Source organism: Oratosquilla oratoria, chromosome 6 (genome assembly GCF_046742065.1).
Source record: "Oratosquilla oratoria isolate Oo_2021 chromosome 6, ASM4674206v1, whole genome shotgun sequence".
Classification (NCBI taxonomy): domain Eukaryota; kingdom Metazoa; phylum Arthropoda; class Malacostraca; order Stomatopoda; family Squillidae; genus Oratosquilla; species Oratosquilla oratoria.
In genome coordinates, this window is record NC_134782.1 from 13602495 (window position 1) to 13619367 (window position 16873).

The following is a 16873-nucleotide window of genomic DNA, read 5'->3' on the forward strand; positions in this document are numbered from 1 at the left end:
CCGTGATGAAGGTGAGGTCATCAGATCTACAATGAAGAAGAACGATGTGTTCTTCGACGACATATGAAAACACGGCAAGGCAATTATTCAGTTTCATTGCAGAATGAAAGCAATTCGTCTCCTTTTAGGGCATCACGAGCTTTTGGCTCAATATCAGCCACGCTTACCAGGGCTACTCCCTGCATTAACTTTTATGCAGTCAATGATTTAGAGATTTTAGTGACATTACTGCAGATCACACTCACATAACATTTTCTCTTTTTTAACAGATTCATATTCAACAAAAAATATTACTGCAGGCCCCTTTTAACACCGACTATCCCTCCTTTCACCTGCTGACCCCCTTAAATATCTCCATAACCACCTTTGTCGTTCCACCTCTTCAGTTATTGCAGACAAAATCCCATCCTGAAAGAGACATGTAACGAGGTAGCTTGATACTATTCACTATGTCTTCCCTTGCGCTACACCTTAAAGAAGGTTTTCAAATCCGGACTTAACTCATTTCAACTCAGAGGGTACTCTCTCCATTAACTTTGCTGAATAATTTATTTGTATTTCCAAATTTTGTATAATCAAAATATTTTCATCATTTCATGTTTTTATGTTAATGTTTGCACTCTATCGACATTTTCATTTCAACGACTGAATTTTTTCTCGTTCTCTAGTGAATCTTTGCCAAAGTTGGGGTGAAGAGACATTAGAGTGTGCAACATCTTTGTTTGATCTGCAAGGCTGTTTGATCCCCTCCTCCCCCTGCAGTAGCATTAGCATCACGGAAAACAGCAAAATCGTTTTATCTCTCGCCAGTAATGGAGCTGCTTACTTAGTCTGTCTCCACCAGTTGCACTAACAATCACCAGAATTCCTCTTGTACACCTGTCGACTGGCAGAGGCCCCCAACACCGCGTTTTTCTTCCTCGCGAAGCACCATATCAATCTCTGAGGCTCCCTCCCCTTAACAACATCAACACAGTGACCTATTTTTCCGATTTCCCTCTTGACAACGCCGAGTGATGCTTTCAGCTCAGGAAATAAAAAGTAGCTTAAGCGACTTACATTTGCCTGAAGCTCGCCTCGACTGCAAGCGACGCCTCTTCCACGTGAAAGCTTGTAGTTCATGATTGGCTCCACTGAAAGAAGAGCATCGGATATGAACAGGTGAACTCACCGGTGAAGTTGCCAAGGCCTTCTGGAGGAGGAGTGAAGATCCTGGGGCTGTCCCCAGAGGTGCCGAAGTAGTTGTTCCGGCTGCTGTTGGTGTTGAGGCCCACCAGACCGGCGAGTTCGGGGTTCCTCATGATCTTTAGGATGAGTTCCTCGTAGAACTCCGAGCGGGACTTGCCTCCAAGAACGCTCAAATCGTCCTCAGTCGTCATGGCGCCCAAGTCGGAGGCTGAGGACGGGGTGAAGTGGGAGGGGGAGGGGATAGTGGGTGGTGAAAGGGTGGGTTCGCTCAAATTCGAGTCGTACAGAAGTTCAGCAAAGTTGAAATCGAAGGTCAGGTTGAGAGGGAGATCCATTGCAGTATTTGTTATGAGTATTTGTTTGTGTACACGCAGTTGTTTGTTATGGCAATATGCCTAAAGAATAAGCGACACAAGTTTCCACGATGTGGAAGATCGCGTGCTGAAGTACGGAAGGATGGATAAGATGTGGTGACATAATAGATTCTTAGAAATCTTTAGAGAAGGGAGAGGGACATAAGGAACTATCTGATGCGACAAGGAGAGGTATCTCCAAAGAGAACGCAGAAACGGGAGAACACTATAAGACCTTCTTCCACACAAGTACCTGAGATGTGGTCTGCCGAAGTCGGTCCCCTCCTGAGGACGAGGTAGGTCCTGTGCCCTGGGAGCCTTTGAATCGTCGACTTTGTTTTGGTTCTTCGAGGCTACGTCATCGTGTGGCGAAAAACAAGGTTACTGTGGAAAGTCTTCTCTCTCTTTCTCTCCTGGGGGACTTTCTTGATGGGCAGCCATCCCTCTCATCTTAGCTTTGTTGTCGTAGGTCATGTCCCTGTCGCTTAGGTGTTCACGCATTGTCCTCTGTCCATCGAGACGATTACCTAACTCTTCCGCTGCGCTAAATGGTAGGGGATTGTTTCCCTCGACTGGATAAAATCGTCTGGCGCCAGCTGGAATAAATATTCGAGCCGTGAATAAAAGTGAGAGGGTTAAATATTCTGTCAAAATTCATGTGCCTCCGGTGTTTCTTAAACGTCGTCTTGAATCTGTGCCTTTCTTGAACGCGTTTATTCTGGATTCGGACCAAAGCTAACTTAACTGTCGTCTGTGTGTGTTGTCTACCACGGAAGGAGGAGGAGGAGGAGGAGGAAGAGAAGGAGGAGGGCGACAACGTGCTAGTGTCATTGTGTCACGTCACAGTGTCATCAGAGGATATGCTGACTGACCATCTAGCTATGTCACAGCGTTGAGGTACGTGACTCTGAACTCCGTCACGTTCATTCACGTTCTTCCGTGATCGATTCTTGTTACGATGCGCTGCGTTCAGCGAATAAACTAAAACAGTTATGACGTCATGTCGCGCTCTTCGTCGTCCTTGTCTGATGACGTCAGTGATGACGTAAGCTTCGAGTTCTATTGCTTCATGTCGCTGGGCGAGTCGGAGATCAATCACATCACAATGTCATGTCGTTGGGGTAACGGACGTCGACGAAGGAGAGATGGTCTAAAAGGAAAAGAAACAAACGAATTAAAAAAGATACACAATTTTGATGAGTTCCAAAAATCTCACAACGTTCATAACTTCAACAGCCTCTGCTACAGGAGAATCAAATCCCGTAGTATCTGTTTTTAACATTTCTGACATGTCTCTGTCTCAATAGCAGTATTAGTTCAACCTTATAGGCTACACACAGGGAACCTCGACACACATCTATTTCTTGTGGAAGATAATGTGTGGTTCAACACATAACTGTGTAAAAGAAGAAAACATCTCAATTCTCAGAGGTAAACATCACCACACCATCCCTGGCAAACATTCGACTCAAGAATAAACTTCAAAATTATCTTGACTCCAACAAAACAAATTAAAAGGTCCTTGAAAAAGCTTAACCTTGTTTCTGCGTGCACAAAACTCGGGCAGTCTATCTCATCTTGTCTTCAAAATAACCATTAGAACTGAGAAGAGACAAAATTTTATCATTTTATGAAATCGAATCATTTGATACTAAAAAATATAAGGGGAGATAGATACATGATAAGGAAATTCTGGGAAAGATTGGAAACAAAGAAATACCCGATAACCGGGAGCCATTATTTGTCGATATGAAACTGCAGAACAAGTTAGTCTAACCTCAACAACGTCCGGGTGGGTAAAAAAATATATATATTTCGGGTAGCACATGAGGGGGAGGAGAGGATGGGGGTGGGAACGCTCATACGATTAGAAGTGATGAGAGAACACGTGGCCATTTCTAAACTTAATGTCGCGAAACGCTACTTGACAAGGGTTGGCGTACGAAAGTAGATGCCACTGACAACAGTTGACAGTTGGGCCGCAACGGGATGTCATGCACACTGCTGACTTTGGGAATAAAGACACGCCTGCATCTTGTCCACAAGGCCTTCGAAATACAAAAGGACTAACGGGGATATTCCATTCAGAGCGAAAGAATTTGAAAAGGAGATGTCTTTCCCCTGGGTATGTTTCTTAAAACATCAGTGTTTTCTTCTAGAATGTCCCTTGTTAACGTGATGTCGTGTTGTTCTTGATTTTCCGGGGCTACTGTAATGAGGTGGCAGGACAATCGCCGGGACCAAGCTTATTGAGAAAGAATTTGTAAAGGAAATGTCTTTCTCCTGAATATATTTCTTATGACATCGGTGTTTTCTTCTAGAATGTTCCTTGTTAACGTGATGTCGTGTTGTTCTTGATTTTCCGGGTGGCAAGACAATCGCCGGGACCAAGCTTGTTGTGGTCATGCAGGAAGAGGGAAGGATTTCGCAATTCCTTTGGTTATTTGCGAGCCTGTAGATAACATGTGAATTATTATATATCATTATATATATATATATATATATATATATATATATATATATATATATATATATATATATATATATATATACGAGTATATATTTTTTTCTTCTTTTCTTTTCTTTTCTTATTTTTCTTCTTAGTGAAGTGCCTTCTCTGTCTTGACGTATTGGATATTCCACTTGATAACTTGTTTCATTACACATCCTTTTCCTTTGTAAGATTATAGAAATGTAACCTAACAGTAGAAATTAATTTTCTCCTTCTTATTATTATTTTTTTTTTTTTTTTTTTTTTTGCTTATGTTGTTCCATTATAATTATTCTCTTACAGGTAGACTGGTATTTCAAAAGCTAACGATAACAAAAATTAAAATGTAGGTGCACCGTAAAATGTTATTCAATTGAACGATATGTATATATTACAATATATACATATATATATACATATGTATATATACATATATATATATATATATATATATATATATATATATATATATATATATATATATATGAGTGGTAGGGTGGTGAGTTTAAACGTATCTGAAGAAGTCGTAGTTGGACGAAACGTCAGAAATAAAACTTCAACGTATTCTTGGCGTTTAAACTCACCCCCTTACCACTCATTCTGTTTTCACACCTATATATATATATATATATATATATATATATATATATATATATATATATATATATATATATATATGGTGTAAAATGTAACACATTTGTTAATCACATCTGACACCACAGTCGGAAGAAAGAGTTGAATAAGTGAATCTAGGGAAGGAGTATCACTACTCTCACTCTCTATTGACCTGAGGATGACATGAGGTCGGGTCAAGGAGAGGGAGAGGATACCTGTTGACAGTTTGTTTTGCAATGAATAATCCTGAGATTATGTCTGGGGTCCATTCATTGGCCCTTAGTGGGCCAGATAGTCCATTGGCCCATAGTGGGCAGATAGTCTATTAAAGTGGATTCCACCATTTTCCTTCTGAACCCACAACCAGATTTGTAAATAAGTTCAGATTTGTCCCAGTCCATCCGGTGATTTAATTTATTCGCGTGTTGGAACACGGCTGAACTCTCTTGACCATACCTGATTGACTTTTTATGCTCAGTCAACCTTGTCCTTAGGTCTTTCCCCGTCTGACCGATGTATGTTAGGTTACAATCTTTACACAGAAGGGAGTAAACCCCTGGGACATGATCTTCTGTCAACCTCTGATGAACATTAACAACTTTTTAACTGATAGTTTTTGAGTAATTATGAATTAAATTAACCTTATATTTGGGAAGAAATTTTGACAAAGGGAATGATGAGGGGATTTTGTAATACGTTTGGCTTTGTGGAAAGGGAATTGAAAAAGCTGGTTCTGGCTTGGCTGAGGGCTTTATCCAGGAACCATTGAGGGTAATCTAGTTTTTTTTTTTAATTGGGACGTGATGGAGGTTAACTCGTGTTCTAAAGATTGGGGGCTACAGATCCTAAAGGCTCGGAGAAAAAGACCCGAAGCTACGCTCCTTTTGATGTGATCTAGGTAATGACTAAAACAATGAAGGTAACTTCCTGAATGGGTGTTCTTTCTAAAAACAGTAAAGGCAAGCCTATTCCCATTCCTCATGATTAAGGTATCTAAAAAGGGAATTTTTCCATCTTTTTCCCATTCCACTTTGAAATTGATATTAGTTGCTAACTGATTAAGTTTTTCTAGAAAAAACATCAAAGGGACCCCAACTCTCATCCCAAAAGGTGAAAATATCATCAACATATCTGAACCACTATGAATAATTCTAAGGGTCAATGGACCCCAGACATAATCTCAGGATTATTCATTACAAAATAAACTGTCAACAGGTATCCTCTCCCTCTCCTTGACCCGACCTCCTGTCATCCTCAGGTCACTAGAGAGCGAGAGTAGTGATACTCCTTCCCTAGTTCCTTTTCCTTTGTAAGAGGTTGCTATTTAAGATAGCATCCTCCTCCCACTTTGTACAACTGAAGACGATTGTAGTTAGCAATTGAAATATATAGATTCGCTTATTCAACTCTTTCTTCCGACTATGGTGTCAGTTGTGATATGCGCGCGCGCGCGCGCGCGTGTGTGTGTGTGTGTGTGTATTCACTTGGTCTTTGGATCACGTGTTGGACTCGTGATCGACAGCTATTTCCCTCCTGGAAGAGAGCTCAGAGCTCGTAGGTCCGATCTCTGGGTAATGCTATGACCTTGCACACACACACACCCCCAACTCCCCGCCCACGAGAGTTGGAGTAACACCCCTCAGCGCTGCGATACTGATATTATTTCAGCCCCGGGCGAGGATCGAACCCGGACCTCCGTAGTGGCAGGCCAGAGCTCTAACCACAGCGCCATGAGAGGTAGGTGTGTGTGTGTGTGTGTGTGTGTGTGTGTGTGTGTGTGTGTGTGTGTGTGTGTGTGTGTGTGTGTGTGTGTGTGTGTGTGTGTGTGTGTGTGTGTGTGTGTGTGTGTGTGTGTGTGTGTGTGTGTGTGTGTGTGTGTGTGTGTGTGTGTGTGTGTGTGTGTGTGTGTCAACAGAATATGTTAGTAGTAGCATTTTTTCAATTATATTACTGATGCTCTAAAATGTAATTTCAAAACTGCCCCTCGTGACGTCAAGTCGTGCATCTCCAGCCAACGGTACGAAACAAGCCTTCCCATTGCGTCACACAAACTCAGCGTTAACTTACAAACAAATCAAGTGAACGACGTCCCCTATTCCCCCCACTCGCGCTCCTCCTCCTCTTCCTCCTCCTCCTCCTCCTACTCATCCCGGGGTACATTTGGCGCCAGGAACCGCAGACAGCGTGTTTACCTTTGCCAAGCCACTACCGTCACCACAAATCCGGCGAGAATCCACTTTCATCCCCAAGGGCAGGGCAAACAGCACGGCATAAGTCTGCCTCCCACCGAGCATTTCCCTTGAGCTTTATGGGTGGAGATTGCAGCCGTCAGATCTCGTGTCAACAGCTTTACTGAGATGTAAAGTACATAGACACATATATACATATTTCCACACACATCCACAAGTTATGTCATGCTTAATGTACACAAGCAGAAACGTACTTATACACGTGTGTGTGTGTGTGTGTGTGTGTGTGTGTGTGTGTGTGTGTGTGTGTGTGTGTGTGTGTGTGTGTGTGTGTGTGTGTGTGTGTGTGTGTGTGTTTACCTTTACCTAATTGTATTATACAGGAAAAGCAACAACTTCCGTTGGATCCCGTCTGCTACTCTCCAATTTATCATACCTACTCTCGCGCTCGTGTGTGTGTGTGTGTGTGTGTGTGTGTGTGTGTGTGTGTGTGTGTGTGTGTGTGTGTGTGTGTGTGTGTGTGTGTGTGTGTGTGTGTGTGTGTGAGAGAGAGAGAGAGAGAGAGAGATTCACCACATTATTGGATCACATTCTGCACTAATGATCAAGAACTACTGCCCTGACGGATGAGAGCTCAGACCTGATACTGTATATCGTTCAAGCAAGAGTGTGTGTGTGTGTGTGTATTTACCTAGTTGTATTTACCTAGTTGTATTTTACGGGAAGGGGAGCTATGCTCGTGAGGTCCCGTCTTCATATCTCATTTTATCTAAACTATTTTTAAATTCATGTATTGTTTTTGCACACACCACTTTCTCATCTAACTTGTTCCAACTGTCTATTGCTCTGTGAGGAAAGCTGTTCTTTTTCAAATCTCTTCTATAGTTGTCTTTTTTTATTTTCTTTCCGTGTCCTCTTGTATTTCTGTCATCCCATTTTATCAGATTCTCTCTATCAGTAATTTCTATGCCTTTCATGATTCTGTAAATAGCTATCAAATCTCCTCTCTCTCTTCTTTGCTCTAGTGTCTGTAGTTTAAGTTTTTGTAGTCTCTCTTCATATGATAGTTTTGAGAGTGTTGGTGCCAGTTTAGTAATTGCTCTTTGTATTCTTTCAAGTTTTTTTATACATTTTTTTGTACTTGGTGACCATATCGTTGCTGCATATTCCAATCTTGGTCTTATCAGGGTGACTAGGATTTTCCTCACCATTTCTTCATCCAGGTATGTAAATGCCACTTTGATTGTTCTTATTAAATTATAAGTTTCTCCAAAAATCTTATTTATATGTTTCTCAGGTGACATATTATTCATAACAATGACTCCCAGGTCCCTCTCATTTTCTACTCTTTTTATTCCTTCTTCTCCCAAATTATATGATCCTGTTATTCTGTTTTTGCTTTTTCCAAATTCCATTATACTACACTTTTTTGTATTGAACTCCATCTCCCACTTCCTACTCCATTCTTGTACTTTATTTAGATCTCTCTGTAGTGATTCACAATCTTCTTCAGTTTTCACTCTTTTCAGTAATTTTGCATCATCTGCAAAGAAGCTCATATAGCTTTCAATTCCTTCATCCATATCATTAATATATATAGCAAACATTATTGGGGCCAGAACTGTTCCCTGCGGGACACCGCTTATTACTTCATTCCATTTTGAGTGCTGATCTCTTATCACTACTCGCATTTTTCTTTCTTGCAAAAAGTCTTCCATCCAGTGTGTGTGTGTGTGTGTGTGTGTGTGTGTGTGTGTGTGTGTGTGTGTGTGTGTGTGTGTGTGTGTGTGTGTGTGTGTGTGTGTGTGTGTGTGTGTGTGTGTGTGTGTGTTTACCTAATTGTATTTAGCTAATTGTAGTATACTATTTACCATACCTAGCCTTAAATCATGTACAGTTCCAACTTAGTCTATATCTTTGATTTCCAGTTGTATAAATTTTAATTCATGTATTGTTTGAGCCTGGGCTATGTCAACTCTTAAGCTATTCCAAGTATTTATGTATCTATTTGGAAGTCTGTATTTCTTCACATTCTTTAGACACGTGGTCCCCCTTAATTTGTTTTTTTCTGGGGAAAGAGTGAGAAAAAGAAGAGAGAGAGAGAGAGAGAGAGAGAGAGAGAGAGAGAGAGAGAGAGAGAGAGAGAGAGAGAGAGAGAGAGAGAGAGAGAGAGAGAGAGAGAGAGAGAGAGAGAGAGAGAGAGATGGGGGGGTAGACAGAGAGAAAGCTAAAGAAATGGTAGGAGAAGACGCCATAAGCTGGGCGGGGGGACAACCCCGAAAAAATAAACTAACAAGTACCATTCCCTGGTTTCGACACTCGACACCTGCTCTGCAACCGAGAGATCACCAGAAAAAAATGAAGGCAAAAAAGAGAGAGTGAGAGAGAGAGTGAGAGAGAGAGTGAGAGAGAGAGTGAGAGAGAGAGAGGGGTGGTGGAGTTTCTCAAGAAAAGGGAAAAAAATCATAACGATGATCTTGATAAGTGGGAGCCAAATTCTTGCAAAGTCCCCTAATAGGGTGTGGTGATTGGTGAGTAGTTGTTGTTGTTGTTGTTGTTCACCCTGCTCTCCCTTCACTCTCTCCACGTCACTACCAAGGTGGGGTATGTGAATAAAATCGCCCAGCTGCAGCCAGAATAGATTTACATGTCAGCCAAGAACTCTCCAACTTCATCCTACTCCTTCTCCATCATTTTTCTCCACCAACATCTTCATCGAGCGGTAGCCACCGCCAGACAACGCTGTAATTTCGACCACTTCACCAAGATTTATTCTTGTAACTTGGTTAAGTTCCGCTTTATAATCCCCGTGATTTATCACACGGAAACCTCTTCATTTTCTTCTTATTTCGTTGCTTCCTTGAGGAATTTACTGGCTCCGTTCGATTCAGTTTTTCATTACTGACAAATGTCTAAATTTGGTGAAATGGTTATCACCATCCCGCGCGTTCTGGGAGAACCTTTCGCCAGACAAAAAGTACCATTGTGGCCGAAGAAACGCGTCTGGTAATGCAGCCAAAATCACGCCAAAAATTACGCCAAATTTTAAAATTACGCCAAAATTACGCCAAAAATCGCAGTCCCGACGGAGCGTCGCGTCGGACCAATAGGAATTATTTATGCTAAAAAACACACGCACACATACAATATATCCCATCTCATTTCAAGGGAAACAGTAACGACTTAGAGTACGTGAAGCGAGGATGGATTTTAGGTGTGTCGTCGCGAGTCCTCGCGTTAATCACTATGACACCTCTTTCTCTCTCTTTTCTGTGTGTGTGTGTGTGTGTGTGTGTGTGTGTGTGTGTGTGTGTGTGTGTGTGTGTGTGTGTGTGTGTGTGTGTGTGTGTGTGTGTGTGTGTGTGTGTGTGTGTGTGTGTGTGTGTGTGTATGTGCGTGTGTGTGTGTGTGTGTGTGTGTGCGCGTGTGTGTGCGCGCGCGCGAAATCGCACGCGTTTGAATATGTGTGAACTCATATCAACACATTTTCATTACAACCCAGCTACTCCGTTGACTTTGCAGTTATGTTTATTTATGTCTTTGAGAGCGTGTCTGTCATCTTGGCAGTCTGCCAACTTGCTCACTTTGTATTGTGTTTGTTGTACCTGCCTGCATTTAAGCGAAAGTCTCGGAGAGCATCAAACCACATAAATCAATGACAACTTACACTGGCTTTAACAATATTTCGTGCTGTTTTGTTTACATTTTGAGTCAGGTGGAGAAAGAAATCCTAGTTCGTAATTTCTACGCTGAGAGTATTCGCATTTTGTTGCGGTGGGAAAGGAAAACGGACTCAAATGACGGTTCAAGTCCTTTCCCGGTGGACGAACCGACCGACGACTTCTTTACAGGTGGTCGGAAGCTCACGCCAGGGAACCCCAAAGGGATTATCACACTGGGTTATTTTTTCTCCGACCTCCGATTAGTTGGCGGTACCACCTTCGTCAAAAAGTACGAAGAATGCCATTTGATATGCTGGAGGAAAATAATTTTCCTCCGCGAAACCTGCGAGCTGCAAATTTGCTCTAGCATTCGGAGGAAAAATAGTCCCGGTGTGAACAGAAGTCGCCTGTTTCTGTTGGACTCTTAAACCGACAGACTGGTCAGCTCATTGTTTGCAGACGACATAAAAGATGACGTCGTTGCGAGCTATTTTTTTTTTTTTTTTAATTGCGTGAATACTGCAATGGTTTTGCATCTTCTTTACTAATACCTTAGTAAATTTGCATGGACAAAAAAAATGCGATCGGCTGCATTAAATTATTTTAATGTTCTTTGGTGTTTCCTTCCCTCCATCTTCTACCAAATCTCCCAAACCTTTCCTGTCTGTTCACTTTTCCCTCCTGTTTTTTTTTTTTCCCCTCCCTCTCTTCCTGTTTTTCTCCAGTTCCTGTATTCATAATTTCTAAATATTTGCTATCGTGGAGAAAAGGTTGATGGGTTCATAATTACTCTGGAAAATATCCTGGGAAGGCAGGCACAGGAACATCTCTCCAGCAGAGATAATCATAATGTCTTAATCATCATAACGCAGCGGTCTCTCCTTTGACGAAACAAACCACGCTACCTTTTCTCCCGACCAACTACGACCACATTTGAATGCCTCTTATTAGGCGGTTGAGAGTTTGGACAACCAACACGACCTACCAATACGACTTCATCAACTCCGAGAGACCTGGCAGTCTTCTTGTTCGATGTCTGTCGTTCACGGAAGGTAAGAGGCACGAAACAGCGCGAAGTGTTAGACTCGCTTCTCGTATCAAATACACACACTTCCCACGAACAAAATCACGCCCACATGCACAAACATTTACACTTGCTTTTTCCTCGACTATAATTCACTTTCTTTTTGTTTTCATAGTACAGTTTAACTTAATTTTTTCAGAGTTCCTACCTTTCTCTACGACTACGTCTCCAACTATTTTCCCAACTTTCGGTTAATGTAGATGCAAGTCTCGATGTCAAAGTCTCCTAGCACATTCCTCCTGAGCTACAAGGCAAATCCCTCAAAAGTATTCAATACCCCCCTTTTAGACTCTATTACCATTTAATTTTCTACAGGGTTTTCTTACCCTCCCACGACTATCATTTATGTAATAATACAGATGGATTTCAAAAAGACGATAAAAAAGAAAGCGACAGTGCTAAATGAATATCGCTGATGAATCCAAAGAGAATCCCAAAGAACCCTATAGTTACACTAGAGATAAAGTTATTAGGAATCACATTGGCCTACTATTGTCTGCGGACGAACAACTTGATTATCCGAATACGAAACATCTCACTCTGAAGTCCTATCTGAAGCCTGTGATAAGTCTAGGGGAAACTTACTACTGTAATTACAACAAAAGAAAACAAATTAAAAGATGTATAGAAAAACCCAAAGTAAAAAAAAAAAAAAAAAACACCAGGGCCTGACAGTTGACATCCAAGAATCTTAAAGGAAATAAAATGAGAGATTGTTGTTTGAAGTTATTTTCAAAAAATCAGTCATACCCGGAGATGTGCCCAGAGAATGGAAGTTAACTAATGTTACCCCCATACTCAAAAAGGATGACAAAAAGAAGCCAATGAACTACAGGCCTAAGCTTAACTTTGATCGTGGGAAAATGATGGAAACTACCATCAGAGCCTATCGAACACCATTTAGAAAGTAACTTTTTTCATGATAGCCAGCATGGATTCAGACGGAAACGTTCCTGTGTGACTAATACGCTCGAATTCTACAACACGGTTATCTCGAATTATGACAAAAGAAACAATATGTTTAATATATCTAGACTTTGCGAAGGTTTTTGATACCGTCCCGCACGAAAGATTACTTGCTAAATTAGATCCACATGGAATAAGTGGTAGCCTATTAAGCTGGGCTAGTAATTTGTTAAACGATCGTAAACAAAGAGCTGTTCTAAGCAAGATCTATATATATAGATCTTGGTTCTAAGTGGCAAAATTTGTAGATGGAAATGTGTAACGAGTGGCGCTCCTCAGGGTTCCGTTCTTGGGCCATTTCTATTCATAGTATTTATAAACGATATAGACCACGGACTGAAATCTAATGTCTCCAAATTTGCCGATGATACAAAAATGTGCGGAATGGCAAATGATCACTTAAATCAAATAGACATAAAAAAAGATTTAGATAAACTAGAGCAGTCTGAAAAGTGGCTACTGAAATTTAACATAAATATAAGGTTATGCACATATAAAGGATAACAATAAGTACGATTACAAATTATTTGGAAAGTTAACAAAAGTGGATAGTGAGAAGGATCTCTGGGTAATATCAGTGGTGATCTCAAATCATCTTAAGTGTATTTCCGCCTCAGAAATGCAAATAAGATTCAAGGACTGATTGCGCGATCTTTTGATTTTAAAAATCCATCTGTCATTAATAACCTGTATAAATCGTTAATTCGCCCACATTTGGAATATGCTGTATCCGTATGGTCACCGAATTTCATTAAAGACATTGACAGATTGGAAAAAGTACAACGGCGAGCAACAAAACCGATTCTAAATATCGGATACAAATCATACGAAAATCGACTAAAACCTATAAATCTATTTCCCTAAAAGAGCGTAGACTCGGGGATGTTTTGACATAGGCATTTAAGATACTATAAGGAATTGACGTCAAAAGTGACTACATTTTCACATTGGATGCGAATCAGACAAGAAATAAAGGTCTCAAACTGTCAGGATGTAGATTTAGTGGGTAGAAACAACTTCGCCAACCGTGCAGAGGCAGTGCAATGTAGTGTTCGATTTTTTAAGATTCATTTAGATAAGCACCTAGGAAATATGCTGTAATTCCTGCCTTTTTCACAATCTATTTAGTTATGTTTTTGTTATTTATGTATTACTGTTATTTTTGTTTATTATTTATCCTTATTATTTATTCTATTCGTTTTTCTACTTATTTTTTCCTCATCCGATCTAGTCATAGACCAAATACTCTCCTGTCGGGAAGCTCCTTTGTAAAACCGATCCTGCCCAAGTCGATGGTCTGTCCTAAGTAGTCCATAGTCCATGCAACCACAAACACTTGTTACACTCCCTCCCCCCCTCCCCCCCAACACACACACAATAACAACCTCTTATTCTCCAACATCCTCGGACCCGGACAGCACCCTTCTCCTTCGTCGTTCATGTATGAAATGTTCCGGACCACCTACAAGGTTGAGATCCGAGCGGTTAACAGCCCCGCAAACCATGAAGAAAAGAAGAGCGCCCAACCCCTCTCCCCCGTCTCCCGCAAGTCTTCTCCGACGTCGGCAGTAAAGCTGTCACCACACGTGGATCTGGGAGGGACTTAAGCGGGGACGCACCGTAAACACAGGAATGCACACATGCGTACGTACTTGTGATTCACCACTCTTGGATCACGTGATGGACTCGCGATCGACAGCTTTTACATTCCCGAGAGGACGCTCATATGACGCGATCTTCGGGTAATGCTGTCACGTTACACGCAATTCCTTGTCCACCCGAGTTGGAGTGCCGGTTGCAGCGATGCGGATTTTTTTTGCAGCCCTGGGCGGGACCCGAACTGGGATTACTTAATTAACGTTCAAGAACGGTACCACAGCACCGCCTGGCTGGCATCTTGCCTCCGGTAAGGAATGGATAAACCTAGCTGGGTTAAACCTATCATCTCGATGGCATCCGTGTGATCAGAAACAATGACTGCTGACAACTCACGCAGTATGCTACCCATATGTAGGAATTAGCCGGTCAGTTCCTACTCCAGTACCAGATGATGAACCACGTGTATGTCGATGAAATGAATGGAACATCCCAGAAAGAATACGAGGAATCAGAGTCCAAACCGCCCCCCTACATGGGGCTCTTCTCTGACAGCTCCCGTACTACGTCTGCGGGAGTCCTGTCGGGGGAACAAGGAAAGACTTCAAGTCCAAGGTGGAATCCTTCCTTTGCGCAACTTTGAGAAACAACACATTGACCCTGAAAAATGCACTAACAGGATTTAAACTTTGCAGGATTTGAGCTTCCTTCCCCCAGATGAAGAAAATCGTCTGTCGTCAGCCACATTCAAATTCTCAAGTCATAAAACGCTCCTCAACGGACAAATTGCAGCTGTTCGTTACTTCATTTGTCAACATGATGCAGCATATCCATGCATGGGGGCAAACCTTAAGTCTTAGAGTCTTATAAAAAGAGCTTACCTGCATATACGTCAGATTTGTACGAGAGAAATGATGTGAATCGAGGTAGTTATAGTTACGACATATTTTCATGTCTTAAATGTTGGACAACATTCGAAGAATCATCTTCGTAACTTGTTGAACTACGGTAAGCTCACGTATTTCTAGGTTTGCACTTTAAACTACCATCACGTTAGCGTTTTCCAACGCCGGGCTGTGGTTTGTATCACTTACAAGTTCGCTAGACGGGAATTCACAATCGTGATGCAGTGAAATGGTATCTCGCTGATGCCACACGACGTCCAAGAAAACGGGTTACTCAAGGTTTCCGTAACGTTCGCGTCGTTTAGTTCTTTTTAGCCGCGCCCTCCCTGTGTGACTGAAGCCCTCGCCAGACTGAACCCCCAGGGGTCTTGTCGTCGCTGTGGGTCACCTGTGGCAAGTGCCAGCGTGCACATACGTACGCACTCACACTCGCGGAAACGCACACACACACAGTGTTCAGTTCAGGTCATAAGGCAGCAGATACGAGGCAAGAGAGTATCTGATTTGTGTACGGGAGAGCGTCACGAACTCGAGGGCACAAATTGAACAAGACTATGTAAAGGATGTCGAGAAAGTTTTCCATACAGATGCACCTACACTTGTAATAGCTTAGAGTAGACGATAAACCCCAAGTTGAAACCATAATAGCATTCAAAATTATGGACAATTGTTGGAGAAAACGCATTTTATTTTATTTTTTGTACAATTAAGTAAACAGAAAGTAAAACACAAGTGTACACGGAGAGGTGATATAATAGTTATCTTTAGGACGGAAAATAATGGAAAACAATTGACGGAGAGGATTTGTTATTATAGAATAAGATAATAAGATAAGATGTAATGGAGAAAATAGAGACCATAAAATATGTTTGGGGGCATTTCCAAATAGATGTATCAATGTGGAACAAATTAAAAGAAATAACCCACACTCACAACACATATGAATTTAAGACAAAGTTTGATCAGCAGTGGCGGCGCCAGGGGGGGGGCTTTAGCCCCCCCCCCCAACTGAAATGAGCAAATTGAAAATTTAAAACACTCATTGAAAACATTTTATTAAGTGGAATTTTTAATTGCCAGGGCTAAAGATTTCAGCCATCAGTGCTAGCCCAACCATTAACCCCCTCCCCTTCTGAAATGAGGATAATATATGTGTATTATCATATTACTATTAGCCCCCCAAAAAAATTGCTCACCCCCCCTTTAGCCTCCCAACTAAAAATTCCTGGCGGCGCCACTGTTGATCAGAGAAGACTGTATCATATAATTCCTACATCGTATACAATTATGTAAAATACAATTAGGACAATCTCCTGCCCCAACCCCACCGCCACGCATCATCGCCAGAGGACTTGTGCTATTCATAAGAAAATTAAGTTTATTGTCAGATACTTGGAGGGAAGTTTTTAAGAGCGACGGAATTTGATGTCCGTCCCAGTGTCTCGCTCACCCTGTTCTTTTTTTTTTTTTTTTTTTTTCTTTCTTTTTTGCGGAGCTAGTAATCGCTCGGACTTAACCTTGTCGGTGGCCCGGAACTGTTCATACATGAACACAGGAGAGTCTGTGTCCACAGTATGCCACTGTTAGGACTGGCGATACCCGGCGGGGGAAGTTGATATGTCACACATCACACACACAGTGATGCCCAAGTCACCTTAGGTTCTGAGGTGAACAGCGGTGGGGGGTGCACTGCCAAGAGTGGATGAAACCTTTCCTAACATCTGCGCTGCAGCAAGGGTTCGAACAAACCCCACGACGGACCCCCGACCGTCAGCCGAGCCAAGCCCCACGGCAGTAACCTCCATAGTAAACAGCTTAAGCTCA

General features: G+C 41.8%; 1 protein-coding gene across 1 annotated transcript in view; it reads right to left on the reverse strand.

The window, feature by feature from the left end:
• Nucleotides 1-15670, reverse strand: part of LOC143025934 (uncharacterized) — a 26937-nt gene extending 11267 nt beyond the window's left edge. Inside the window, exons 1-2 of the mRNA XM_076185914.1 lie at nucleotides 15026-15670; nucleotides 1172-2691 (exon numbers count right to left, since the gene is read on the reverse strand). Of these exons, the coding sequence (XP_076042029.1) occupies nucleotides 1172-1523 (352 nt within the window). The 5' untranslated portion in view covers nucleotides 1524-2691; nucleotides 15026-15670. The remainder of the gene's footprint in view (nucleotides 1-1171; nucleotides 2692-15025) is intronic.
• Nucleotides 15671-16873: the final 1203 nt, after the last annotated feature.